Source organism: Macaca fascicularis, chromosome 19, assembly GCF_037993035.2.
Source record: "Macaca fascicularis isolate 582-1 chromosome 19, T2T-MFA8v1.1".
In the NCBI taxonomy this organism is placed as follows: domain Eukaryota; kingdom Metazoa; phylum Chordata; class Mammalia; order Primates; family Cercopithecidae; genus Macaca; species Macaca fascicularis.
The window spans coordinates 1394335-1422251 of record NC_088393.1 but is presented as its reverse complement, the minus strand read 5'-3'; the positions used below and the strand labels follow the sequence as shown (position 1 = coordinate 1422251).

The window sequence follows — 27917 nt, the reverse complement described above, 5'->3', positions numbered from 1 at the left end:
GCCTCCCGGAATTCAGGCGATTCTCCTGCCTCAGCCTCCCGAGTAGCTGGGATTACAGGCATGCGCTGCCACGCCCAGCTCATTTTGTATTTTTAGTAGAAACGGGGTTTCTCCATGTTGGTCAGGCTGGTCATGAACTTTAGACCTCAGATGATTTGCCCGTCTCGGCCTCCCAAAGTGCTGGGATTACCGGCGTGAGCCACTGTGCCAGGCTTGGGCCATTCTATTTTATTTTATTAATAAAGAGGGGGTCTTGCTATGTTGCCCAGGCTGATCTTGAACTCCTGAGCTCAAGGGATCCACCGGCCTCAACCTCTCAAAGTGCTGGGATTACAGGTGTGAGCCACCACGCCCGACCTACTGACCATTTTCAACACCCAGTCACACAGCCAATGAATATCAAACACATTCTACAAAACGGAGGGATGTTTATTGTACCAGATGCTGGAGAACGCGGCTGTGGGCAGCTGAGGTGACCCAGGGGGTCCTTCTCAGTGGGTCCTGCTGGCCGGGTCCAGGGAACACGGGTGGTCCTCGGAGCGTTGGATGATGGAGTTGATCCAGTTTACAAACAGTGCCACCGGGGCAAAGGCATCGGGGTAGAGCCCCGAGGCACAGCCTCCCCGGACGAACGAGGCAATTCCGTGGATTAGCCCGTTGCAGACCAAGGGGCTGCCAGAGTCCCCCTGTGGAGGCAGACAAGGTGGGGAAGCTGGACTGGGAGGCCCCGCCCACCTGCCCGCCCCCTGTCAGGGTTGGGAAGTCCCTCCTAGGGTCTAGCCACAGTGCCTGTTGCTGCAATCCGGGCTGGGAGCAGGTGTGGAGCAGAGGGACCCCCGGGGCACGTACAAAGCAGACGCCGGCCCGCCGACGCCTCACGAGAGTGCAGACGTTGCCACGGCGGCAGAGGGACGTCACCACCGTCACGTTGAGCTCCTGCAGGACACTGGCGATCCCACGGTCCCCGCCCAGATGGCCCCAGCCCATGGCCAGGCACTGCACCCCGTTACCCACGCGGCGGCCCTGGGCCGGCAGCTGGGCCACCCGCACATTGTTGTTGATGGTGGCCGACCCATTGAGCTGTGGTGGGGGTGACAGATCGTCAGTGCATCACGCGGGGCAGTGGTGATGACCTTCCCCTCTGCGGGCCTCAGTTTCCCCATCTCAGGTTCCACTGTGGTTCTGGGATCCTGCAGAGCAGGACACCCACCCTGCAATCTGCTCCCCAAGGCGAGCCTCAGTTTCCCCATCTGTGCAGGGGAGCCATCACCAAGGCTCAGGGCATTGGAGGTTGTCCCTGGATGTGGCAGGAAGCAGTAGGTGCTCAATTAACAGAAAAACTACAGCCGGGCGCGGTGGCTCACGCTTGTAAGCCCAGCACTTTGAGAGGGCGAGGCAGGAGGATCAGTTGAGGCCAGTAGTTCAAGACCAGCCTGGGCAAGCTGGCAAAGCCCCATGTCTACAACAATAAAAAAAAAATGCCAGGTGCGGTGGCTCACGCCTGTAATCCCAGCACTTTGGGAGGCCAAGGCGGGTGGATCACAAGGTCAGGAGATCGAGACCATCCTGGCTAACACGGTGAAACCCCGTCTCTACTAAAAATACCAACAATTAGCCAGGCTTGATGGCAGGCACCTGTAATCCCAGCTACTCCGGAGGCTGAGGCAGGATAATTGCTTGAACCTGGGAGGCAGAGATTGCAGTGACCCAGATTGAGCCACTGCACTCCAGCCTGGGCGACAGAGCAAGACTGTGTCTCAAAAAATTAAAATAAAAAATTAACCAGATGTTGCCAGGCGTGGTTGCTCACACCAGTAGTCCCAGCACATTGGGAGGCCGAGGTCAGGAGATCAAGACCAGACTGGCCAACATGGTGAAACCCTGTCTCTACTAAAAATACCAAAAATTAGCCCGGCGTGGTGGTGCACGCCTGTAATCTCAGCTACCTGGGAGGCTGAGGCAGGAGAATCGCTTGAACCCAGGAGGTGGAAGCTGCAGTGAGCTAAGATTGTACTGCTGCACTCCAGCCTGGGCAACAGAGCGAGACTCCATCCCCCCCCCACAAAAAAAAAATGTGTGTATATATATATATGTGTATCAGCCAGCCGTGGTGGACGTGGTGGACATGTTGGTGGCACCTGTGGTTCCAGCTACCCCCAAGGCCAAGGTGAGAGGATGGCTTGAGCCCAGTAGGTGGAGGCTGTAGTGAGTCTCGATCATGTCACTGAACTGGGTGACAATTATGAGAAAATTGAGTGACATGTCATGAAACTCTCCTCACCCTTCCCAGGCAGTAACTTTTTTTTTTTTTTCCTGAGACCCAGCCTGGAGTGCAATGGCACGATCTCAGCTCACTGCAACCTCCGCCTTCCGAGTTCAAGCCATTCTCCTGCCTCAGCCTCCCGAGCAGCTGGGATTACAGGCGCCCGCCACCATGCCCAGCTACATTTTTTTGTATTTTGGTAGAGACAGGGTTTCACCATGTTGGTCAGGCTGGTCTTGAACACCTGACCTTGTGATCCACCCGCCTCGGCCTCCCAAAGTGCTGGGATGACAGGCGTGAGCCACCGCGCCGGGTCCCCAGGGATTGAATCAGAACTGTAAGCCGGATACACGGGCCCCATTTCCCAAAGACAGAGGCGGCCCCTGCCCTCGGCCACAGGGCTGGTGAAGGGAGCGACACAAAGAATCACCGGAAGTTTGTTGATTGACAGCAAATCCGGGCTTGCCTGCACAATCTCATTTCATCCCTCAACAGCCCATAGCGGGTATTTTCCCGTTTCCCAGAGGTGAAGACTGAGGCACAGAGAGGGGCTCGCCCAGCCCACGGTTCCACCCCAGGTCCCCACAAGCGGCCCCGACGCGCCCCTGCGTCGCCACCTCCACCCTCCCCAGGCCTCTGGCCTCTGCCCCTGCGCCCCCCGCCCCGGGTGTCCCTTCCCCCCGCGCCCCGCGGCACCTGGAGAACCACGATGTCGTTGAGCAAGTTGATGGGGTCGTAGCCGTTTTCGAAGACGCGCTGCACGGCGAACACCTGCCGGGTGCGCTCCCGCCGCTGCAGGTTATGGGCTCCCAGGACCACGCGCACGGAGCGGAAGTTTCTGCTGGGAGGAGAGGCGGTGGCGAGGGGCGCCCTGGGGGTCAGGGGGTCCCCACCCGAGAGGCCTGCGGGGGAAGGTGCCGGAGCCGCCCCGGGGCCCTGGCCTCCCCCGACCGTTCTCAGACCGGGACGCGGGTCCGAGCCGGGCGCACACCCTCATGGCTACTCACACGTTCGCCACGCAGTGCGCGGCCGACATGACGAAGTTGGGCGCAATCAGGGTGGCGCCGCAGAAGTGCCCTCCACGCCGCTGCAGGGACGCCATGAAGGGCCACGCGTGGGGCTGCGCTTGCCGACCGCCCACAATCTCCGAGGCCAGCGCGGGGCCTGGGGACACACCGGGTGTGGGTGCTGAGTGCCTGACAAGGAGCCCGTGCCTTCCCGGCCACGGGGCCCCTGGATACCCCACCAGGAACCCGCGGGACCCACCGCCAGGAACCCACGGGACCCACCGCCAGGAACCCACGGGATCCCCCACCAGGAGCCCACGGGATCAGGACCATTCACACCCCTGTTGTTCAGATGAGGGAAACTGAGGCACGGAGAGGCAAAGGGACCTCCCCACGGTGCCCAAGTCCAAGGCACAGCCAGACCTGGACTTGAACCCAGAGGGCGCCCTGCGAGCCCCGCCCCCCCCCCCCCCCCCCCCCCGCCTTGGTTTGCAAACCCCAACTCTGGGCTCCTGGTGGTGGCTTCACCACTCAGAACCTCAGTCTCTTCTCCTGGTCCCCTTGTCCCAGATGGCACCTCCCCAGTGAGGATGAGGGACCCACACTGGTGGGGCCCACCATGAAGAAGTGGGAACAGAACCCCAGGGACAGAGGGAGCAGCGGAAGGATGGACACAAGGACTCACCCTCCAGCAGCAAGGCCGGCAGGACACCAGCGAGGAAAAGGCAGGAGAGTTGGCAGCCAAGGGTCATGGTGAGGCGGGTCTCTGGGGTCTCTGCCCCTCCGTGCCCACCCGGCTTCTCTTATAGCCCTGTGCCAGGAGGCCGTTACATTGCCCCACAGCTGGCCGGCGCCCCCCACTTCCTCTCTCCTGGCACAGGGCGTTGATGAAAAGGGGGAGAAAGGGGGCAAGAGGCCGGGGTTGGCTCCGGTGGGGCCGCCAGACAAAATTCAGGATGCACAATCGCGTTTGAATGTCAAATAATCGACGTGGGTCTTTTATTTAGTTTTTTGGAGACAGAGTCTTGATTTGTCGCCCAGGCTGGAGTACGGTGGCACAATCTTGGCTCACTGCAACCTCTGCCTCCCAGGTTCAAGTGATTCTCCTGCCTCAGCCACCTGAGATTACAGGTGAAATCACCACACGCGGCTGATTTTTGTGTTTTCAGTACAGACCGGGTTTCTCTGTGTTGGCCGGGCTGGTCTCGGAGGTTTTTTTTTTTTAATTTAAGTCTGTCCCGGTAAGTCTTTAATAAATTAAGACTTAAATACTTAAGTCTTAATTTAAGTATAAGGATATACTTACCCGAAATGCCCAGGTTTTACTGAGCATTGCTGTGTTTTTGCCAAACCTGCCAAACCTAGACCTGTGGGGTTAATGCGGGTGGCCTCACCTGGCTCAGTTTACCCAGGGCCCTGTGATACCGGCCACATGCAGCTGTGTCGCCTGCCTCAGTTTACCCAGGGCCCTGTGATACCGGCCACATGCAGCTGTGTCGCCTGCCTCAGTTTACCCAGGGCCCTGTGACACCGGCCACATGCAGCTGTGTCGCCTGCCTCGGTTTACCCAGGGCCCTGTGATACCGGCCACATGCAGCTGTGTCGCCTGCCTCGGTTTACCCAGGGCCCTGTGATACCGGCCACATGCAGCTGTGTCGCCTGCCTCGGTTTACCCAGGGCCCTGTGATACCGGCCACATGCAGCTGTGTCGCCTGCCTCGGTTTACCCAGGGCCCTGTGATACCGGCCACATGCAGCTGTGTCGCCTGCCTCGGTTTACCCAGGGCCCTGTGATACCGGCCACATGCAGCTGTGTCGCCTGCCTCAGTTTACCCAGGGCCCTGTGATACCAGCCACATGCAGCTGTGTCGCCTGCCTCGGTTTACCCAGGGCCCTGTGATACCAGCCACATGCAGCTGTGTCGGGCACTCACGGTGTAACAGGCACTTCCCTGATCCTTCTCAGGGTTCCTGTTTGGGATGAGGAAACTGAGGCATGTCAAGGGCCTCCCCAGGAGCTGCAAGTTTAACCCAGGTCTCTGGGACCCACAGCTGGACGGAGATCTGGAGCTGGCTCACTCCAGCCTTGCTCCCTGAACCTCAGGGCTCACTCTCAGGGCCGGGCCTTCCATCCCGTCCTTGGCAGTCACCCACAACGGGGAACTCACTCTCACCCAGGCTCACGGTCAGTCCCTGGACAGCAACTGAGGCTCTGACGGTCTCTCCCGCCCTTCTGCCTTGGTGAGCTTCCCCGAAGCCCTCCCCGCCTGAGGCAGGGGACCGGCAGGCAGGGGTGCTGGAGAGAGAATTCCTGCCCAGGCCGGGAGGCTGGAATGAAGATGTCCACCCAAGCCTGAGAGCTTCTGCCTGGAGGAACTGGCAGGGGAGCTGGAGCCCCAGCCACGGGGATGGGATTCCCAGGACCCAGCCCCAGGCTCCGGGCCCGGTTCCTCTTCCCATCTCCCCCACGATGTTCCAGCTGCAACGGCCGGGCCAAGGCTGTTGCAAGAACCAACGTCCTCCTGGCTCCGGGACAAGGGGAGGGGAAGGGAACCAACGGGCCTGACTCCAGGAACAGGCGGGGCGAGGGCACCCGGGGACACACAGAGCCTGGGCCGGGCTGGAGTCCTGACGTGACCACAGACAAGTGGACTCCCATAGCTCTCAGGTTAGAGGGACAATGGCCCTGCCCTCCCAGAGCCTGGCACACAGCAGGCACTCCATCCACGTCTGTCCTGTCCTCAGCGTAATCAGACACACACTACCCTGCCTCCTCCCCTCCCCTTTTGGCAGGATTCCCACCTTGCTGCCTTAACATCACCGTGGTGCACTTAGTAAGTACCTGCTGTATACACAGCCCTGTTTCAAGTCGGGGATGGGGGCGGCCATATCTTGGGGGGGGGGGGGCTTGGCCTCAAGCAGGGAGATCAGACTTGGCGTCAGCTGCATTTATTGAGCACCAGCTGTATACCACATTCGCATGTGCAGTTATTGTTAAGTGTGCCGACGCTGGGTTCATATCCTGGTTCTGGTGTGGCCTTTTGGCCACTGTGTAGCTTCAGGCCCCTGAAATAAACTCCACGACTCAGTTTCCTCCTCTGTAAAATTATAATCATAGGATCCATCACATAAAGCTATCACGAGGGTGAAATAAATTAACGTTCGTAAAGTTCTTAGCTAAGAAAGTGTTGTCTGGCCGGGCGCGGTGGCTCACGCCTGTAATCCCAGCAGTTTGGGAGGCTGAGGCGGGTGGATCACCTGAGGTCGGGAGTTCGAGACCAGCCTGACCAACATGGAGAAACCCCGTCTCTACTGAAAATACAAAATTAGCCAGGCCTGATGGCGCATGCCTGTAATCCCAGCGACTCGGGAGACTGAGGCAGGAGAATCACTTGAACCCGGGAGTCGGAGGTTGCAGTGAGCCGAGATCGCACCACTGCACTCCAACCTGGGCGACAAGAGCGAAACTCCGTCTCAAAAAAAGAAAAAAGAAAATGTTGCCTTTGAGAGCTTGTTAACCATTAACTGTGGCAGGGAAGGTAGGGTTGTTATGGTCACAGCGGGTATAGACTCCAAGGGGGACGTGGAGTCTTCCAGGAGGCCGGGAGCGTGCTAAGATTACAGCAACCTGGAGGTGTTCATATGTAAAGAGTCACTGAGGACCCACTTGGGCAACACAGCCAGACTCCGTCTCTACAAAAAAATAAGAAAATAGCTGGGTGTGGTGGCACCTGTGGTCCCAGCTACTTGGGAGGCTAAGGTGGGAGGATCACTCGAGCCCAGGTGGTTGAGGCTGCAGTGAGCCAAGACTGCACCACTGCACTCCAGCCTAGGTGACAGAGTGAGACCCTGTCTCAAAAATAATTAAGTAGGCCGGCTGCAGTGTCTCACGCCTGTAATCCCAGCAGTTTGGGAGGCCGAGGCGGGTGGATCACCTGAGGTCGGGAGTTCGAGACCAGCCTGGCCAACATGGTGAAACCCCGTCTCTACTAAAAATATAAAAATAAGCCAGGTCTGGTGGCGCATGCCTGTAATCCCAGCTACTCAGGAGGCTGAGGCAGGAGAATCGCTTGAACCCGGGAGGTGGAGGTTGCAATGAGCCGAGATCAGGCCACTGCACTCCAGCCTGCGCGACAGAGCAAGACTCTGTCTCAAAAAAAAAAAAAGGAAAAAAAAGACAAAGGACAGCAAGGAGCTATGTGTGTCCTGAAGCAGGTCGTCCCCTCTCCGTGGTTAATGCCTCCTTCTCGTGGCCACTTGTCCGTCTGAGCTGGACTGTGAGTCCCACCTCTTCCCTGCCTCGGACCGCCCCTCTGGCCACCCCCCAGTTTATTCCTCATGCTTCCACCAGGGGACTCCTCCCCTGCCTACCCCTCCTAGGAGAAATAGCGCTCCAACCCCATCACCCCTCCCCTGCACCCACACCCCTCCCCTGCCTGCCCTCCTCCCCATTCCCTGGCCTCTCGCCCTCAGGCCTCTGCCCAGACCGTGCCCCCTGCCTGGTGGCCCTTAGGATGTTTCTGTTCACACCTTGATATGCAGCTCTGGCACTGCCGCCTCCTCCAGGAAGCCCTCCAGGGTGCTCCCCCATCCCCATCCGCCTCCTCAAGGAGCCCCTGAGCCGGCAGGGACACAGTGGGAGCCCTGAGGGCCCACATGGGCTTCTCGCCAGTTCTAGAAAACATCTGGGGTGACTCCATTTTCCAGATGAGGAAACCGAGGCACGGAGATGAATAACAACCTGCCAGAGCCACTCTGATGGGGCCGGGTTAGAACCCACAGCCGGGTGACTCCATTTTCCAGATGAGGAAACCGAGGCACGGAGATGAATAACAACCTGCCAGGGCCACTCTGATGGGGCCGGGTTAGAACCCACAGCCACGAGCATCCAGGAGAGAGACCCCCTGCAAGCTGGGCCCCCATTCCCCCTCTGACTCCCCCCATCCTGAGTTTGGGACTCAGGGACTTGAACCCTGGGGACCTCTGGGCAGTTCCCCTCCCCTCCCTATGTGGGAAGGACAGACAGGAGCCGGGGGGAGTTTCAACGTTTAGTTTATTGAGGTCACGGCGGGGAGAGGTGCAGGGCCGGCCTGTCTCCCGGAGCCCCGAGGGAGGCAGTGTGGTGGGACGGGTGGGGCCGCCCCGGACCCGGGTGGAGGAGGCAGTGTTCGGAGAAGAGCTGCTTCTGTCCAAAGATCCCCCTCCAGGGTTTGCAGCCGGGCTCGGGTCCCGGCCAGCGCTGTGGGGGCGGCTCAGGGGCGGCCCTCAGCCCCCACGCGGCGCAGTATGGAACGGATCCAGTCCACGTAGAGGGCTACCCGCGCGAAGAAGTCGGGGAACTGGCCGGTGGCACATTCCCGGATCACAAAGGAGTCTACTCCCTGGATGACGCCATCACAGATCAGGGGCCCACCTGAGTCTCCCTGGAGGATGGGGGATGGTCAGTCACCCAGGCTGGCCCCAGGCAGCCAGGACGGGTGCTGGGGTGACCACAAGCTGTTTCAGAATCAAATGCTTCCAATCTGGAACTTTCCCTCCCTCCCTCCCTCCCTCCCTCCCTCCCTCCCTTCCTTCCTCCCTTTCTCCTGTTTTGTTGTGTTTTGTTCTGTTTTGTTTAAGACAGAGTCTCGCTCTGTCATCCAGGCTGGAGTGCAGTGGCGCGATCTTGGCTCACTGCAAACTCTGCCTCCCGGGTTCAAGCGATTCTCCTGCCTCAGCCTCCCCGAGTCTCTCAAGACAGGGTCTCGCTCTGTCGCCCAGGCTGGAGCACGGTGGCACAATCATAGCTCACTTCAACCTCTAACTGCCTGGCCCAAGCGATCCTCCTGCCTTAGCCTCCTGAGTAGCTGAGCCTAAAGGCTCATACCACCACACCCGGCTAATATTTAAATTATCTGTAGAGATGCCGTCCTGCCCCAGGCTGGTCTCAAACTCCTGGACTCAAGCGATCCTTCCACTTCGGCCTCCCAAAGTGCTGGGATTACAGGTGTGAGCCGCCGCTGCTGTTCTGGAATTTTCTTTAACATGTGTGAGCACCAGCCAGGCACGGAGGCTCACGCCTGTAATCCCAGCACTTTGGGAGGCCGAGATGGGTGGATCACTTGAGGCCTAGAGTTCAAGACCAGCCTGGTCAACATGGAGAAACTGCGTCTCTACTAAAAATACCAAAAAATTAGCCAGGCACAGTGGCAGGCATCTATGCACCCAGCTACTCAGGAGGCTGAGGCAGGAGAATACCTTGAACCCGGGAGATGGAGGTTGCAGTGAACCAAGATCTCATCACTGCACTCCAGCCTGGACAACAGAGCGACACTCTCTCAAAAACAAACAAAAAAAAAAGTGTGAGCAGGGAGGGGCTGAGGTCATTTGTAGGAACTGGGCATTTATGGGCCTCCCGCTGGATACCTGGACTCCTGGATTCTGGAAGGGGCCGCCAGGTGAGGGCATATGGGTCTCCCACACCTTCCTGTGGTCCTAGGGGGGAGTGGGGGGCAAGGGACCCCCAGACCCACCCAGGAAGCCAGGTGCAATGTGAGTGCCCCAGCCCGCCGAGCCTGCCCGTTGGGTGTTGGGTGTGCCTGCCTTCCAGGTCCGGAGACAGGCACAGCATGAAGCCACACAGCTAGGAGGTGGCGTGGAACCCTGACCGCCGCCCTCCTCCCCTCAGGGCAGCCCGGATCGCCACGGGGAGCGATGTTACTTACAAAGCAGATGCCGGCACTACGGTGAGGGACGAAAGTGCACACGTTGTGTGTCCGGCACAGTAAGGTGACCACAGTGACATTGAGCTCCTGCAGGACCTGGGCTGGGGGGTCGTGGGTGCCCACTCGGCCCCAGCCCATGGCCAGGCACTGGGTGCCGTGGGGCACTGGCTGGTCCTGCCGTGGCAGCTGGACTGTGGCCACGGAGGCACTGAGGTTGGCCGGACGGTTCAGCTGGGGCAGAAGGCAGATGGCAGTGAGACGCTGCTCCCACGCCACGGTGGCCGCCCAGGCCACCCTCCCACACACCCACCGCCTCAAAATGCCACGCACGGCACGCCGCTCCCTCCGCCTGGGCCCCACGACCCCCTTTGTCCCAGTTGTCACTGTTGTATTCATTCATTTTCTTTTTTTTTTTTTTTTTTTTTTGAGACGGAGTCTAGCTCTGTCGCCCAGACTGGAGTGCAGTGGCGCGATCTCGACTCACTGCAAGCTCCGCCTCCCAGGTTCACGCCATTCTCCTGCCTCAGCCTCCGGAGTAGCTGGGACTACAGGCGCCCGCCACCACGCCCAGCTAATTTCTTTTTGTATTTTTAGTAAAGACAGGGTTTCACCGTGTTAGCCAGGATGGTCTCGATCTCCTGACCTCGTGATCCGCCCGCCTTGGCCTCCCAAAGTGCTGGGATTTGTATTCATTCATTTTCTTTCTTTTCTTTTCTTTTTTTTTTTTTTTTGAGATGGAGTCTTGCTCTGCCACCCAGGCTGGAGTGCAGTGGCGCGATCTCGGCTCACTGCAACCTCCCGGAGCCCTCCCGTTGGGTGAGGTGGCCAGCCTGGTCTCAAACTCCCAACCTCAAGTGATCTGCCCTCCTCAGCCTCCCAAAGTGCTGGGATTACAAACGTGAGCCATAGTGCCCGGCCATTCACTCACTCACTTTCTTTCTTTCTCTTTTTTTTTTTTTTTGAGATAGAGTTTCACTCTTGTTGCCCAGACGACAGTGCAATGGCACAATCTCGGCTCACAGCAATCCCTGCCTCCTGGGTTCAAGCAATTCTCCTGCCTCAGCCTCCCAAGTAGCTGGGATTACAGGCATGCGCCACCACGCCCGGCTAATTTTTGTATTTTTAGTAGAGATGGGGTTTCCCTTGTTGATCAGGCTGGTCTCAAACTCTCAACCTCAGGTGATCTGCCCGGCTTGGCCTCCCAAAGTGCTGGAATTACAGGCATGAGCCACCACACCCAGCCCATTCATTCATCTTCAAAGCACTTTTTTTTGGTGAGTTGGGGTCTTGCTCTGTCGCCCAGGCTGGAGTGTAGTGGCGCGATCACAGCTCACTGCAGCCTCAACCTCCTGGGCTCAAGTGATCTTCCCGTCTCAGCTCATGAGTAGCTGGGCGCATGCTACCATGACCAGTTGATTTTTAAATTTTTCTTTTGTAGTCCGGGCGTGGTGGCTCCCGCCTACAATCCCAGCACTTTGGGAGGCTCAGGAGGGCAGATCACTTGAGGTCAGGAGTTCAAGACCAGCCTGGCCAACATGGCAAAACACCGTCTCCACTAAAAGTACAAAAATTAGCCAAGCGTGGTGGTGCGTGCCTGTAATCCCAGCTACTCAGGAAACTGAGGCACGAGAATCGCTTGAACCTGGGAGGCGGAGGTTGCTGTGAGCCGACACCGAGCCATTGCACTCCAGCCTGGATGACAGAGTGAGACTCTGTCTCAAAAAAATAAAAAAAATAAAAAAAAGTCTTTTATAGAGATGGGGTCTGACTAGGTTGGTCAGGCTGCTCTCAAACTCCTGGCTTCAAGTGATCCTCCCATCCCGGCCTCCCAAAGTACTGGGATTACAGGCATGAGCCACAGTGCCCAGCCCCAAGCACTTACTGAGCACCACCTGTATGCCCAGTCCTGTTCTAAGCCATATGAGTCTGATAGTGAACAACACAGACAAAAATCCTCTGACCTGGGGAGATGGTCTTTCGGGGTGAGAGGAGGCCAGGAGCGCTGGGTGACTGAGAGGAGCACACGGTTCAGTGGAGAACAGTGAATCGGGGAGGGCTGTGGCTGTCCTTGCCACTTCAAGTGGGGTCAGGGGAGATGCCAGAGGAGGCAAGGGTACCTGGGTTTCTGGGGGAACAGCACACCGGGCAGAGGCACAGCCAGGGGAGAGGCGGGGAGGAGGAGGGGCCTGGTGTCCACAGAGCGGTCTCTCCCCCCAGTGCCACCGGACCCAGGCTGCAGCGGCCTCGGTCGTGGCCCAGTATACAGTGGGTGCTCAATGAATGCTTGCTGAAGGAATGGGGGCCCCGGAGCCCTCCCTGGCGGCCCTGCCCGCGCACCTGGATGAGGAGAACGTCGTTGAGTTTGTTCTCAGCGTCGTAGTTGTTCTGAAACACCTGCGCCACCGAGAAGTGCTGCTGGCCGGGCTCCTGCGTGCGCACGTTGTGGGCTCCGAGCACCACGTTCACCAGGTGGTGGGGGCTGCGGGGGTGGCGCGGTCACTCCTCGGCGCCCTGGACACGCGCTGCGCCCCGCACCGGGCCCTTCCCGAGGCCGGCGGAGCAGCCACAGACCCCCTCCCGCGGCGACCCTGTCCCCGGGGACCCCCAGAGCGCTGCCCCGGCTCTCCCCGCTCCCACAGCTGCCCACGCGCGAGGGGCCTGGGGTCAGCAGCCGGGACTCAGCCGGGTCCTCCCCGGGCAGAGGGACAGCGGCCCGGCCGGGGCTGGAGGAAGAGGCCGGGGCGGACGGACGGCGCTGGGGAGGGACCCTCACATTTCCTGCAGGCAGTGCGCGGCCGTCAGCACGAAGCTGGGGTGGATCAAGGTGCCCCCGCAGAAGTGGCTGCCCAGGACCCTCTGTATCTGCAGCGAGGCCATGTAGGGCCTGGAGTGTGGCTGCGCCTCGCGTCCGCCCACGATCTCCGCAGCCCGGGCAGCACCTGCGGGGGAGTCCAGGCGTCAGGGAGCCCCCAGGCTGCAGGGGAAGGGGGGATGGCAGAGCAGCCCCGGGGGTCTCCCCGTCTGCAACCCCCTCAGCGCCTGCCGGCTGGTGGGGAGGACCCAGCGCCCGGGCCGGGGGTTATTGCAAAGGCGCAAAAAAAAAAAAAAAAAAAAACAGGCGGCTGTTTTCAGTCCTGAGGGTCAGGAAAGCTTCCAAGACGCAGACCAGGCCGGTGGCTCACGCCTGTCATCCCAGCACTTTGGGAGGCCGAGGCGGGTGGATCACGAGGTCAGGAGATCGAGACCAGCCTGGCTAACACGGTGAAACCCCGTCTCTGCTAAAAATACAAAAAATTAGAAGGGTGTGGTGGCGGCGCCTGTGGTCCCAGCTACTCGGGAGGCTGAGGCAGGAGAATGGCCTGAACCCGGGAGGCGGAGCTTGCAGTGAGCCGAGATGGCGCCGCTGCACTGCAGCCTGGACGACAGAGTGAGACTCCGTCTCAAGGAAAAAAAAAGTTAGGTGTGGCGGTTCACACCTGTAATCTCAGCTGCGTGGGAGGCTGAGGCAGGAGAATCGCTTGAATCCAGGAGGCAGAGGTTGCAGTGAACCGAGATCGCACCACCGCACTCCAGCCTGGACAACAGAGTGAGATTCCGTCTCAAAAAACAGAAAAAAGGGCCGGGCGCAGTGGCTCAAGCCTGTAATCCCAGCACTTTGGGAGGCCGAGACGGGTGGATCACAAGGTCAGGAGATCGAGACCATCCTGGCTAACACGGTGAAACCCCGTCTCTACTAAAAAAAAAAAATACAAAAAACTAGCCGGGCGAGGTGGCGGGCGCCTGTAGTCCCAGCTACTCGGGAGGCTGAGGCAGGAGAATGGTGTGAACCCGGGAGAATGGCGTGAACCTCCCGGGTTCAGTGAGCTGAGATGGCGCCACTACACTCCAGCCTGGGCGACAGAGTGAGACTCTTGTCTCAAAAAAAAAAAAAAGAAAGAAAGAAAAAAAGAAAATTGCCCTCAGGATAGGGACCTGAGGGGCCCCATGCTCTCTTTTTCCCCTGATTCCGGCATCACTAACTCCTTGACCCTTTCACTCACTCACTCACTCATTCATTCATTCATGCATATTCACTGAGCGTTTGCTGAAGGCCGGGTGCTGTCCAGGAATTCGCTTGTTATAGGTAATTCTCAAAACAGCTCCCCAGGAGGAAAGGACTGGCTTTAGACCATTGTACAGATGGGCAACTGAGTCAAACGGCCGGGGGTCCCCCTTGCCCTTGTCCTCCCCGCCCCTGCAAGCGGTGGTCCCGAGCAGTGAGTGGAGTCTCCCCTGACCCTGCCTCAGTTTCCCCAGCTGTGCCAGGAGGGCTTTGGATGGACCTCGTGGTGGATATTTCCCCAGAATCCACCGGGCCACGGAGGCTGGACGGGCGGGCACGTGGCTCACTCACCACTCAGCAGCAAGGCCAGCAGCACGGACGCCAGGGCAGGGCTGGGGGGCTGGTGGCTGGGAGCCATGGTGGGGTCCAGGGTGCACCCACGGTCAAGCTCCTCTTATAGCCCAATGGCAGAGGCTGTTGGGTTGCCCAACGCCCAGGCTGGGTCCCCACTTCCTCCTTTTGCCTTGGGAGCCTGGGAGTCAGAACGGACTCCAGGGAGGACGCGGGGGCTTTGGACTCAAGGTCCTGAACTTCGTGGGGGCGGGGAGGCTGACTCTCACCCACCCAAGTCGGGGGTCCCTGGCCAGGTGGGCAACATGGCCACAGCCCTCAGCACCACACACACCCACGTGCCACCCACAAGGAGATGCCTCCCTGATGAGGTCCCTGTGGCCCCCACAAAGCGGGCCGTGACAGCCGTGTCCCGTGGGTGGGTGAGCTGGAAACCGACAGGCGCAGGGGACAGGATGCGGAGCTGGGGAGGGCGGGGGCCCACGAGTGACCTCAGTGCCTGAAGCCCCAGCGAACATCCTCCTGCCAGCTTTTGTCTGGGGGTTTTGTTCCCCCTTTAAGGCCACGATTCTCAATCAAGGGGTGATTCTGCCCCAAGGGGACCCTGGGCGAGGTCTGGGGACACCTGTGGCTGTCACGACGAGGGGGGGCTCCGGGCATGGAGTGGGTGGAGGCCAAGGATGATGCCGAGCACGCTGCAGTGTCCAGGACGGGCCCACCCCAGAGAAGGATCTGGACCCAGTGTCCACAGCACCCCAGAGAAGGATCCGGACCCAGTGTCCACAGCGCCCCAGAGAAGGATCCGGCCCCGATGTCCACAGTGCCCAGGGGAGAAACCCTGTGTTCATTATTTGCGGAAAAAAAATGGCCAGGTGTGGTGGCTCACGCCTGTAATCCCAGCACTTTGGGAGGCTGAGGCGGGTGGATCACCTGCGGTCAGGAGTTCAAGACCAGCCTGACCAACATGGCGAAACCCCATCTCTACTAAAAATACAAAAATTAGCCGAGCGTAGTGGCGGGCGCCTGTAGTCCCAGTTACTCTGGAGGCTGAGGCAGGAGAATCCCTTGAACCTGGGAGGCGAAGGTTGCAGTGAGCCGAGATCGAGCCATTGCACTCCAGACTGGGTGACAGAGCAAGACTCCATCTTAAAACATAAATAAATAAAAATAAAAATAAAAAATGGAGTCTGCCCCCGGTCACACCAGACACCAGAATAAACTCCTGACGGGGCGTACGGCGTAAACCAGGGGGACCCCAGCTCCTGGGATTCACCTCCTCTCTCCCTCCCCACTCAGGGCGCGGATTTCAATGTGTGCAGCCTCCTGGGACCTCGGCAGGGCAGAGGATCATGGGACGCAGAGTCTCTAGGGCGTCCGTGGAATCCACTAAGCCTGGGGTGATTCTGCCCCCAGGGGTCCCTGGGTGAGGTATGGAGACATCTGTGGTTGTCACGACTTGGAGGGAGCTCCTGGCAGGGCCTGCGATGACCAGGATGGCCCCACCCCAGAGAACAATAGAGCCCCCATGTCTGCGGTGCCGGGAACGGGGGAAAGCCCAGGACAGAGGATAATATTATTTATTTATAACTGAACAGTTTAAACCTACAGTGACATAGAGAGAAGCATTGAATGAACTTGGAGACCAAAAAAAAAACAAAACCTTTTTAACGTTTCATTTGGAAACGATTTCACACTTACAGAAGTCCAAAGGGTCCAGACTCCCTTCCGCCCCCCGGACTCCCTCCCCCAGCTTCCCTAAATTCTGTCCTGTTGCTCAACTCTGAGGCCGTGATCGAACCCAGGGCGTGAACATCGATTGGAAACGGTCCCCTCGGCCCCGGGCCCTCTGAGTGTCGCCGGCCGCCCTTTGCCGGGTCCTGGGTGCCCACGTCGCCCATCTTCAGCTGCCAGGGTCTCCTCTGATGGGCGCAGTCCCTCTGCCCTCCCACAGCCCACGGGGTGTTGAGGGGAGCTGGTGGTCGCTCTGCGGAGCGTCCCTCCGTGGTGATGGTCCCCGGTTGCCTCAGGGCTCGGTGGAGGGAGCCCCGGGCGCGGTGTGTATCTGTCTCGGGCCCCCACCTAGGAGCCCACGGCTTCGGCCTGTCTGGTGCTGATGATGATAGCCTTGGCCACGTGGTCAGGGTGTCTGCCAGTTCCTGCACTGTCCAGTTACTGTTTCCCCCGCCTTTTTTTTTTTTTTTTTCTGAGACAGAGTCTCACCCTGTTGCCCAGGCTGGAGTGCAGTGGTGCCATCTCGGCTCACTGCAGCCTCCATCTCCCGGGTTCAAACAATTCTCCTGCCTCAGCCTCCTGAGTAGCTGGGATTACAGGCGCCCGCCACCAAGCCCGGCCATTTTTTTTTTCTTTTTGTATTTTTTTTTTTTTTTTTTGAGACGGAGTCTCGCTCTGTCTCCCGGGCTGGAGTTGCAGTGGCCGGATCTCAGCTCACTGCAAGCTCCGCCTCCCGGGTTCACGCCATTCTCCTGCCTCAGCCTCCCGAGTAGCTGGGACTACAGGCGCCGCCACCTCGCCCGGCTAGCTTTTGTATTTTTTAGTAGAGACGGGGTTTCACCATGTTCACCAGGTTGGTCTCGATCTCCTGACCTCGTGATCCACCCGTCTCGGCCTCCCAAAGTGCTGGGATTACAGGCTTGAGCCACCGCGCCCAGCCTCTTTTTGTATTTTTAGTAAAGACGGGGTTTCACTATATTGGCCAGGCTGGTCTCGAACTCCTGACCTCCGGTGACCCGCCTGTAATCCTGTCAAAGTGCTGGGAACACAGGTGTGAGCCACTGCGCCTGGCTATAATATTAATGTATATATTATAACATGTGTATATAACATATATGTATACATACAATATGTAACATGTATATTATTTATATTATATAATATATATTTTATAATATACATATATATTTTTTGAGACAGGGTCTGGCTGCGTCACCCAGGCTGCAGTGCAGCGGCGCAATCATGGCTCACTGCAGCCTCGACCTCCGGGGCTCAAGCAATTCTCCTGCCTCAGCCCCCAAGTAGCTGGGACCACAGGTACACTCCACCATGTCCAGTTAAAGTTTTTCTTTCTTTTTTTGGTTGGCTGTTTAACTTTTTGTAGAAACGGAGTCTTGCTGTGTTGCCCCAGCTGGTCTTGAACTGCCAGCTTTCAGTGACTCTCCTGCCTCAGCCTCCCCAGATGCTGGGATCACAGGCATGAGCCACCGTGACCAACCTGATGCCTATTAAAGAACTAGAGCTCTGGCCGAGTGCGGTGGCTCACGCCTGTAACCCCAGCATTTTGCGAGGCTGAGGCAGATGGATCACGAGGTCAGGAGTTCAAGACCACCCTGGGCAACATGATGAAACCCTGACTCTACTAAAAATACAAAAATTACCCAGGTGTGGTGGCAGGTGCCTGTAATACCAGCTACTTGGGAGGCTGAGGCAGGAGAATTGCTTGAACCTGGGAGGCAGAGGTTGCAGTGGGTCGAGATTGCATCACCGCACTCCAGCATGGGAGAAAGAATGAGACACTGTCTCAAAATGAAAGGGTTATTCTCGGCCGGGCGCTGTGGCTCACGCCTGTAATGTCAGCACTTTGGGAGGCCGAGACGGTCGGATCACGAGGTCGGGAGATCAAGACCATCCTGGCTAACACGGTGAAACCCCACCTCTACTAAAAAAAAATACAAAAAATTACCCGGGCATGGTGGTGGGCACCTGAAGTCCCAGCTACTCGGGAGGCTGAGGCAGGAGAATGGCCTGAATCCGAGAGGTGGAGCTTGCAGTGAGCTGAGATCACACCACTGCACTCCAGCCTGGGTGACAAGAGCAAAACTCCATCTCAAAAAACAAACAAAACAAAACAAAACAAAACAAAATAGAGAGGGGTCTTTCTATGCTGCCCAGGCTGGTCTGGAACTCCTGGGCTCCAGCGATCCTCCCCCACCATCTGGTCACCCCCAAATCGTTAAGTGGGTGAATTGTTTGTTGTGTGTAAAGGACGTCTCAGTAAAGCTGTCAACCAAAAAAAGAAAAGACGGACGCGTGCACACATACTGCTGGATCTAGCACACGCGAGAGGCGCCCGGGGAGCTGCCCCCGTCCTCACTGTACATGTGCTTCCCCCTCAGGATCTGTTTCCACGAAAGGCTGATGCAGCCGGGTCCTGACTGGAGCGTCCCGGCACGGTCCTGCGGGCCCCGGGTCCTCCAGGCTCCCCCGTGCGTCCTGGGGGGACCCACGTGCCAAGGCACAGAGACGGGCGGGGAAGGCACGGGCCAGGGTGACAGGAGCGCTTGGAGCGGGTAGCAGGGAGGGCTCCGTGGAACATGCTGGGGGCTCTGCAGGGGTCGGCCTGGGGGCAGAGGTAGTGGGGGCCCCTTCCTGTGCCAACTGTGGGTGTTGCAACCGGTAACGGCTTCAGGGATCGCAGGTGGGGCCGCCCGGGCTGAGGGGAGACCCAGGGGAGGGAGGGTGTAGGAGGCTGAGGCCTGTGTCTCTGTTTCTCTCCCCGCCCTCTTTCTGTCTCCCTCTCTGTCTCTGTCTCTCTGTCTCGCTCTGTCTCTGTCTCCCTATATCTGTCTCTTCGTCTCTGTGTTTGTGTCTCTCTGTGTCTGTCTCTCCATCTCTCTTGTTCTCTCTTTCTCTCCTCTCCTTTTTTTTTTTTTTTTTTTGAGACGGAGTCTCGCTCTGTCGCCCAGGCTGGAGTGCAGTGGCGCGATCTCGGCTCACTGCAAGCTCCGCCTCCCGGGTTCCCGCCATTCTCCTGCCTCAGCCTCCTGAGTAGCTGGGACTACAGGCGCCGCCACCGCGCCCGGCTAATTTTTTGTATTTTTAGTAGAGACGGGGTTTCACTGTGGTCTCGATCTCCTGACCTTGTGATCCGCCCGCCTCGGCCCCCCAAAGTGCTGGGATTACAGGCTTGAGCCACCGCGCCCGGCCTCTCCTTTCTTTTTCTTTCTTTCTTTCTTTCTTTCTTTGTTGTTTTTGAGATGCAGTCTCACTCTTGTTGCCCAGGCTGGAGTGCAATGGCATGACCTCGGCTCACTACAACCTCTACCTCCTGGGTTCAAGCAATTCTCCTGCCTCAGGCTCCCAAGTAGCTGGGATTACAGGCATGTGCCCGGCTAATTTTTGTATTTTTAGTAGAGACAGCGTTTCACCTTGTTGGCCAGGCTGGTCTCGAACTCCTGGCCTCCAATGATCCGCCCGCCTCGGCCTCCAAAGTGCTGGGATTACAGGCGTGAGCCGCTGGGCCCGGCCTCCTTTCCTCTCCTCTTTATAAAAGGAAAATCTTCTCTCCCTGAGTGATGGGAAGATGCTGACTCGCCCGTGAGGCTCAGCCTCGCCCCGGTTGTGTTTTGTGTGTTTTGTGCTGACTGTTGACCTTCCCATGTCCTTGGGGACCCGACGCCCGGCCGCCTTCCACACCCCCCAGGCCCATCCACCCGCCTGTCCTCTGATGCCCCTCGCGGGATTTGTAAGCCAAGCCCAGACATTTCACAATCTGTACCGAGAATTCCCCAAATTTAAAAACCTTCCCAAGACACCAGTGAGTGGGGCGGGGTAGCGGGCTGGTGAGAGGAAACAGAACCGCTGGTTTTAGCCTGAGCACACCTGGGTCTGCCGGGAGGCTGCACGTGGCCGGGCCTGGACAGGGCTGCAGGGTGGGGGCTGTGAGCGTGTCCTGGACAGGGCTGTGAGGCTGGGGGGCTGCAGGCAGAGCCTGGACAGGGCTGCAGGGTTGGGGGTCTGAGGGCAGAGCCTGGACAGTGCTGCAGGGTTGGGGGGCTGAGAGCGGAGCCTGGACAGGGCTGCAGGGTGGGGGCCTGTGGGCGGAGCCTGGACAGGGCTGCAGGGTTGGGGGCTGAGGGCAGAGCCTGGACAGTGCTGCAGGGTTGGGGGGCTGAGGGCGGAGCCTGGACAGGGCTGCAGGGTTGGGGGTGGGACCACGGATGGGACCCCGTTCTATGTCCCTGAAATCTGAGGCCGCCCACAGTCACGCACAGCTCCGCACTGAGGGCCCTCGAGTTGGGCTGACCCCTGCCAGGGGAACCTGAGACCAGCACCCGTGGGCCCAGGATGGGGGAGCAAGAGGGGCCGGAGAGAGGAGGGCGGAAACCGCCCCTAGCAGGAAAAGGATCGCATACCAGCAGGGAGACCTTCATGACTGGACGTGGCCCCAAGCCAGGGACACCAGAAGCCCTTGAACCTCAATCCTGCCTTGGGCCTCAGTTTCCCCATCTGAACAATGGTCAGTCAGTGGCTTCGCCTCTCCAAGCTCAAGCAGGGCCCCCACCAGCTGGCCTCCTGAGCCACTGGCCCCCTCTCTAGGCCTCAGCTTCCCCCTCTGTAAAGAGGACCTGTTGGCCGAGTGCAGTGGCTCACGCCTGTAATCCCAGCACTTTGCGAGGCTGAGGCGGGCGGATTGCGAGGTCAGGAGATAGAGACCATCCTGGCTAACACGGTGAAACCCCGTCTCTACTAAAAATACAAAACATTAGCAGGCGTGGTGGCGGCACCTGTAGCCCCAGCTCCTCAGGAGGCTGAGGCGGGAGAATGGCGTGAACCCGGGAGGCGGAGCTTGCAGTGAGCCGAGATTGCACCACTGCACTCCAGCCCGGGCAACAGAGACAGACTCCGTCCCAAAAAAAAAAAAAAAAAAAAAAAGGAGGACCTGTTATACCCACAAAAGAAAGAAAAGCAGGAGTTTCCAACACAGACCTGCACACGAGTGTCCACAGCACTGACAGTCACAGCTGCTGGAAGTGGAGAGGCTCAGACGTCCATCCACGGGGGCGTCCATCAGCACAGCGTGGCCCTCCACGTGCTGGAACATGACGCGGCCGTGAAAAGGAGCCAGGCTCTGACCCAGGCCACAGCACGGATGCACCGTGAGGATATCACGCCATGTGAGAGACGCCAGACACGAAACACCACGCAGTGTGTGATCCCATTGCTATGAACCGTCCAGGACAGGCCCATCCACGGAGACAGGAAGAGGACGCCTGGGTGCCGCGGACTGGGGAGGGGACAGGGAGTGACGGCTGAGGGGGACACGGATTCCTTTGGGGGTGATGGAATATTCTGGAACTCAACAGAGGTCGTGACCACACAACATTGTGAGTGTACCAAACACCATTGAATTGCATGCTTCGTTTTATTTTGTTTTATTTTATTTTATTTTATTTTATGAGACAGAGTCTCACTCTATCCCCCAGGCTGGAGTGCAGTGGCTCAATCTTGGCTCATTGCAACCTCCACCTCCTGGGTTCAAGCGATTCTCCTCCTCAGTCTCCCGAGTAGCTGGGATTACAGGCACGTGCCACCACGTCCGACTAATTTTTTGTATTTTTATTTTTATTTTTTTTATTTTTTTTATTTTTTTTTGAGACGGAGTCTTGCTCTGTCGTGGCCCAGGCTGGAGCGCAGTGGCCGGATCTCAGCTCACTGCAAGCTCCGCCTCCCGGGTTTACGCCATTCTCCTGCCTCAGCCTCCTGGGTAGCTGGGACTATAGGCGCCCGCCACCTCGCCCGGCTAGTTTTTTGTATTTTTTTTAGTAGAGACGGGGTTTCACCATGTTAGCCAGGCTGGTCTCGATCTCCTGACCTCGTGATCCGCCCACCTCAGCCTCCTAAAGTGCTGGGATTACAGGTGTGAGCCACCACGCCCGGCATTTTTAAAATTATTTTTGTAGAGACGTGGTTTCACTCTGTTGCCTAGGCTGATCTCAACCTCCGGGGCTCCCACCTTGGCCTCCCAAAGTGCTGAGATAACAGGCGTGAGCCACTGCGCCCGCCTCTCCTGCGTTTTCCACGCCCAGCCATCAGATTCATATTTTACTCTGTATCACTTATATATACAATTATATTTATTATTTCGTATTCATGTTTTACTCGGTTTGTATTGGATCCAAGAGGCAAATGTTTCCCGTTCTCTCCTGTGGGTTTTCTTTTTTTTTTTTTTTGAGACAGAGTCTCACTCTGTTGCCCAGGCTGGAGTGCAATGGCGCCATCTCGGTTCCCTGCAAGCTCCGCCTCCTGGGTTCAAGTGATTCTCCTGCCTCAGCCTCCTGAGTAGCTGGGACTACAGGCGCCTGCCATCATGCCTGGCTAATTTTTGTATTTTTGTAGAGATGGGGTTTCACCAGGTTGGCCAGGCTGGTCTTGAACTCCTGACCTCAGGTGATCCGCCCGCCTCAGCCTCCCAAAGTGCCGGGATAACAGGCGTGAGCCACCGCGCCCGCCTCTCCTGCGTGTTCTGGCGTTGCCCACGGAGCTGTGTGATATGTTCTCCAGCAGGATGAGATGTGGGAAGAGGGACTACAGTCTCACAGATTCGGGTTCAAAGCTGTGTGACCTCAGGGCAGCCACCCAACCTCTCGGAACCTGGGCCTCCCCCAACACCCCGCTGTCCGGTGGAGATAACACCAGGCCCTGCTTCCAGGGGATCCCTGAACGTCTGCACAGGCAGCGTGCCTGGCGTGGGTGCCCCTGAGGTCCGTGAAGGTGCCGCTCACACCTCCCCACAGCCCTCCCTGATGAACAGAAACCAGAAGCAGAGGCGAGATTGGCTTCTTTATTACAGCCAGGGCCACGCCGGCCGGAGCGGGGCAGGGGCGGGGCCGTGGGAGGTGGGTTCGGAGCGCGGGAGGCGCGGAGGGCAGGGCTGGGCTCTTTGGGAGGTCACAGGCCCCCCTAGGCTGGCACTGGTCCCCCGTTGAGAACACCATCGATCCAGTCTCGGAAAACCGACACTCGGGTGAAGAAGTCGGGGCCTCGGCCACAGGGCCCCACGGAGAAGGAGGCCACGCCGTGCCCCAGGTCGTCGCAGATGAGGGGGGTGCCCCCGTCTCCCTGGGCAGGTGGCAGCTGTGTCAGGGCGTCCCTGGGCCCGGCTCCCGCGCCACCCCAGAACTGCAGAGCCCTCTTGCCGCTCCTGGAACCTACAAGTCCTGATCCAGCCCCAGGGCCTTTGCACAGCTGTTCTCTCTCTGCCCTGGTTAACTCCTAGTGGAATTTGGGACCAGCTGCTTTCTGAAGTTTCCTGGCACCTCCAGGCTGGGCCAGGTGCCCCTCCCCTGGCAGTCACACACCTGAGTCCCTCAATGTCCGGCTCTACCGTGCCGGCTGGGTCCCCAACCCCCAGCACAGACGTTAACGTTTGATAGATACTGTTTCTCAGCCAGGTGCGGTGGCTCACGCCTGTAATCCCAACACTTTGGGAGGCCGAGGTGGGCGGATCATGAGGTCAGGAGTTCGAGACCAGCCTGACCAACATGGAGAAACCCCGTCTCTACTAAAAATACAAAATTAGCCGGGCGTGGTGGCGGGCGCCTGTAATCCCAGCTACTCAGCAGGCTGAGGCAGGAGAATCGCTCGGACCTGGGAGGCGGAGGTTGCAGTGAGCCGAGATCATCCTACTGCACTCCAGCCTGGGTGACAAGAGCAAGGAGACTCCATCTCAAAAAAAAAAAAAAAAAAAAAAAAAGAGGGGCCGGGCGCGGTGGCTCAAGCCTGTAATCCCAGCACTTTGGGAGGCCGAGACGGGTGGATCACGAGGTCAGGAGATCGAGACCATCCTGGCTAACACAGTGAAACCCCGTCTCTACTAAAAAATACAAAAAAAAACTAGCCGGGCGAGGTGGCGGGCGCCTGTAGTCCCAGCTACTCGGGAGGCTGAGGCAGGAGAATGGCGTGAACCCGGGAGGCGGAGCTTGCAGTGAGCTGAGATCCGGCCACTGCACTCCAGCCTGGGTGACAGAGCGAGACTCCGTCTCAAAAAAAAAAAAAAGAGAGATACTTTTTCTCATACTGTTAAAATGCTCCATCCTGAGGCCCCCTCCTGTGCCGTCCTCAGCCTGAACTTGCTTTCTCCTGCCATGGAGAGCTCATTACCTCTCCAGACCCCTCCTCCCGCCACGGGGAGCACTTACATTGCAGATGCCGGCCCGGCGGGCGAGCACACCGGTGCACACGTTATTGGGACGACACTGGTCCTCGGGGGTCACGGTCACGTTGACGAACCTGGGAAAACGAGAGAGACGCCCCCCACTACGCCGGGTCCCCCAGCCGGCCACCTGGCATCTGGTGCCGGCTTCCACCGTGGCGTTCTGCAGGGGCAGTGCCAGTATTGCCACGCTGCTGGTGATGTTGGCCTCGCGGTCCAGCTGGGGAAGGAAACGGAGTCAGGGAAGGGTGGCCCTGGGAACTGGAGCCTCATGGGCCCCCTGGCAGCAGGAGTGTCAGGGACATGAATTGTAGTCTGTAAGTGGTTTGCATTTAATTCCCGGCAGGTGCCGGGCGCGGTGGCTCGTGCCTGTATTAGCACGTTGGGAGACCAAGGTGGGAGGATCCCTTGAGGCCAGGAGTTTGAGACCAGCCTGGCCAACAAGGTGAAACCCCCCCTCTCTACTTTTAAAATTTTTTTATATTATTTTTGAGATCATTTTATCATTTTCTCAAAGAAAAAATCAAAAATGAAAAACATTCACTTGGTTCTGTTACAACGAAAGCGTCTGAAAATGGCGTCAGTTTCCACCAACAGGAGGCTCCGTACGTGCACTGTGGTACATCTGTGTGTTTTGCTGTTTTTCTTTTTTTTTCTTTCTTTTTTTTTTTTTTTGTAAGTTTTTTTTGAGACAGGGCCTGGCTCTGTCGCCCAGGCGGGAGTGCAATGGCGCAATCTCAGCTCACTGCAGCCTCAACCTCCTGGGTTCCAGTAATTCTCCTGCGTCAGCCTCCTGAGTAGCTGGGACTACAGGCGCCCGCCACCACGCCCGACTAATTTTTGTATTTTTAGTAGAGACGGGGTTTCACCATGTTGGCCAGGCTGGTCTCGAACTCCTGACCTCATGATCCACCTGCCTCAGCCTCCCAAAATGCTGGGATTACAGTCGTGAGCCACCATGCCCTTGTTTTTTCGTAGAGACCGAGTTTGAACGTGTTTCCCTGGCTAATGTCGGCCTCCTGAGGTGCTGGGGCCACAGGCGTGAGCCCCACACCAGCCTCTCACCTGAAGCAGCACCAGGTCGTTCAGGTTCTGCTGGGGGTCATAGCGGTTCTCACTCATGCTGCTGATGGAAAACGTCTGGCGGGACTGCCTCTCCCGCCGCCTCAGGTCATAGGCGCCCAGCACCACGGTGACAGTCCCGGGGTTCCTGAGAGCAGTGGAGGAAAGGGCAGAGGGAGGACACCAGGCTGGGGCCTGGGCACGGGGCAAGCCGGCTTGCAAATTAGGGGGGATCCAGCCTGAAGACTGAATTCCTTCACCCTGAAAACTCCCCTCCTTTTACAGAAGCGGAGCCGAGACCCTCCAGGGCCCCCTCCCCATCCTGAGTCCCTTCCTTTCTCTGAGCCTCCTCCCTCCTCCATCTGAGTCCCTTCTCTTCTCTCAACCTCCTCCATCTGACCCTCTTCCCTTCTGTGGGCCTCCTCCATCTGAGTCCCTTCCCTTCTCTGGCCCTCCTCCATCTGAGTCCCTTCCCTTCTCTGAACCTCCTCCATCTGACCCCCTTCCCTTCTCTGGGCCTCCTCCATCTGAGCTCTTCCCCTTCTCTGAGCCTCCTCCATCTGACCCCCTTCCCTTCTCTGAGCCTCCTCCATCTGACACCCTTCCCTTCTCTGGGCCTCCTCCATCTGACCCTCTTCCCTTCTCTGGGCCTCCTCCATCTGAGCCCCTTCCCTTCTCTGGCCCTCCTCCATCCGAGTCCCTTCCCTTCTCTGAGCCTCCTCCATCTGACCCTCTTCCCTTCTCTGGCCCTCCTCCATCTGAACCTCTTCCCTTCTCTGGCCCTCCTCCATCTGAGTCCCTTCCCTTCTCTAGGCCTCCTCCATCTGAGCCCCTTCCCTTCTCTGGGCTTCCTCCATCTGACCCCCTTCCCTTCTCTGAACCTCCTCCATCTGAACCCCTTCCCTTCTCTGGGCTTCCTCCATCTGAGTCCCCCAATATCCTTGGGTCCCTCCTCAACTCATTCCCCATTTCTCCCTCCAAGCCCCCTCCTTTTCCTGAGCCCCTCCTTTTACAACCCCCTCCCCTCCTCACGTACCAAGCACCCCTACTGAATCCCCTAAGCCCCCCAAGCCCCTTCTCTGAGCCCCAGTGCCCCCCAGACCCCCTCCCCAGGCCCGCCTCACTGGTTTCGGAAGCAGCTGGCCGCGCTCATCACGAAGCGGGGATGGATCAGGGCACCCCCGCAGAAGTGCCTTCCTTGATTCTGGATGGAGGCCAGGAACGGGAACTGGCGGGGTCTCGCCTTCCGGCCGCCCACGATGTCCGCCAGGGGGCTGGAGCCTGGGTCGGGGGAGGCAGCTCTGAGATCCCGGAGAACCCACTCAGTGGCCGGGAGGGCGTGTGAAGCTCCAGCCCCAGCTCCATCCACACAGTGGGGCTACAGGAGGACCCACCCTCCCCCATCGTCCCACTCCCTAAAAGGACAGGTGGGCCCTGAGTCCCACACACCCTCCGGGACTGTCCCGGCCGGGATGGCTGTGTGACCCAGGCCAAGCCGCTTGCCTTCTCTGTGCCTTGAGTCTGAGCTCTGCCCCGGCAGCCGGGCCCCCAGCACAGACTGGGGACCACCTGGCACACACAGGCACTCACCGGCCCTCGAGGACACCAGAAGACCAGCCAGCAGGGCCAGGACCGTCAGCCGGGTCATGGCAGAGCAGCTCTGTGGCTAAGGCGGCGGCCGCCCTTATACGCGGGCCTCGGCAGTTGGCGGCGTCCCCGCCCAGGCCCAGGGACAGCCCCACTCAGTGGGAACACGGGAAGTTGCCCAAGGCCTTCACTGCCAACTGCTCCCCGGGCCAGCCTGGGCTCCCCTGACGTCCCACGCTGACCCTCAGTTTCCCCTTCTAGAAGATGGCCGCACCCTCAGGGGCAGATGAGGGTGACAGGAACCAGTGGATCCCGGGGCCCAGCACACGGCGGGAATGCAGTGGCACCCAGCAGACACCAGCCACGCTGCCAGCTCAGAGTCCCGGTCTCCCCATCCCAAGCCACTGGGGCTCCACCACTGCCCACTGGGCCTGGCACCAGGGCAGCTCAGGGCAGTGGAGCTGGCAGGCCTGCGTTGAGTCCTGCATGTCTGCATGGGTGATTATCATTATTATTATTATTTTGAGACGGAGTTCCCCTCTTGTCGCCCAGGCTGAGTGCAATGGCGTGATCTCAGCTCACTGCAACCTCTGCCTCCCAGGTTCAAGTGATTCTCCTGTCTCAGCCTCCCGAGTAGCCAAGATTACAGGCGCCCACCACACCTGGCTAATTTATTGTATTTTTAGTAGAGATGGGGTTTCACTATATTGAAACATGGCTTTCTCTATGTTGGTCAGGCTGGTCTCAAACTCCCGATCTCAGGTGATCCACCTGCCTCAGCCTCCCAAAATGCTGGGATTACAGGTGTGAGCCACTGTGCCTGGCTGGGTGATTTTTTTTTAACCTTTTCAACAGCTTTATTGAGATGTAATTGTCAAACCAGGCACGATGGCTCCTGCCTGTAATCCCAGCACTTTGGGAGGCCAAGGCAGGCAGATCACCTGAGGTTGGGAG

General features: G+C 58.5%; 3 protein-coding genes across 4 annotated transcripts; all 3 read right to left on the bottom strand.

The window, feature by feature from the left end:
- Positions 1-413: 413 nt before the first annotated feature.
- ELANE (elastase, neutrophil expressed) lies at positions 414-4047 on the bottom strand. 2 transcript variants are annotated; one of them, XM_005587338.5, is made up of 5 exons: positions 3956-4047; positions 3271-3427; positions 2960-3104; positions 850-1080; positions 414-686 (listed from the first exon to the last, which is right to left on the bottom strand). In XM_005587338.5, exons 1-5 carry the CDS (start codon positions 4020-4022, stop codon positions 492-494), a joined length of 795 nt encoding a protein of 264 aa, XP_005587395.3. In that variant the 5' UTR covers positions 4023-4047; the 3' UTR covers positions 414-491. The 2 variants fall into 2 exon arrangements, with proteins under 2 accessions (XP_005587395.3, XP_005587396.3); XM_005587339.5 differs by having other exon boundaries at positions 2960-3101.
- Positions 4048-8303: 4256 nt separating this feature from the next.
- Positions 8304-14442, bottom strand: PRTN3 (proteinase 3). Its single transcript, XM_005587337.4, has 5 exons — positions 14366-14442; positions 12746-12911; positions 12310-12451; positions 9973-10203; positions 8304-8691 (listed from the first exon to the last, which is right to left on the bottom strand). Exons 1-5 carry the CDS (start codon positions 14430-14432, stop codon positions 8521-8523), a joined length of 777 nt encoding a protein of 258 aa, XP_005587394.3. The 5' UTR covers positions 14433-14442; the 3' UTR covers positions 8304-8520.
- Positions 14443-22931: 8489 nt separating this feature from the next.
- On the bottom strand, positions 22932-27035 carry AZU1 (azurocidin 1). Its single transcript, XM_005587336.5, has 5 exons — positions 26967-27035; positions 26501-26657; positions 25380-25524; positions 24301-24534; positions 22932-23221 (listed from the first exon to the last, which is right to left on the bottom strand). Exons 1-5 carry the CDS (start codon positions 27022-27024, stop codon positions 23063-23065), a joined length of 753 nt encoding a protein of 250 aa, XP_005587393.3. The 5' UTR covers positions 27025-27035; the 3' UTR covers positions 22932-23062.
- Positions 27036-27917: the final 882 nt, after the last annotated feature.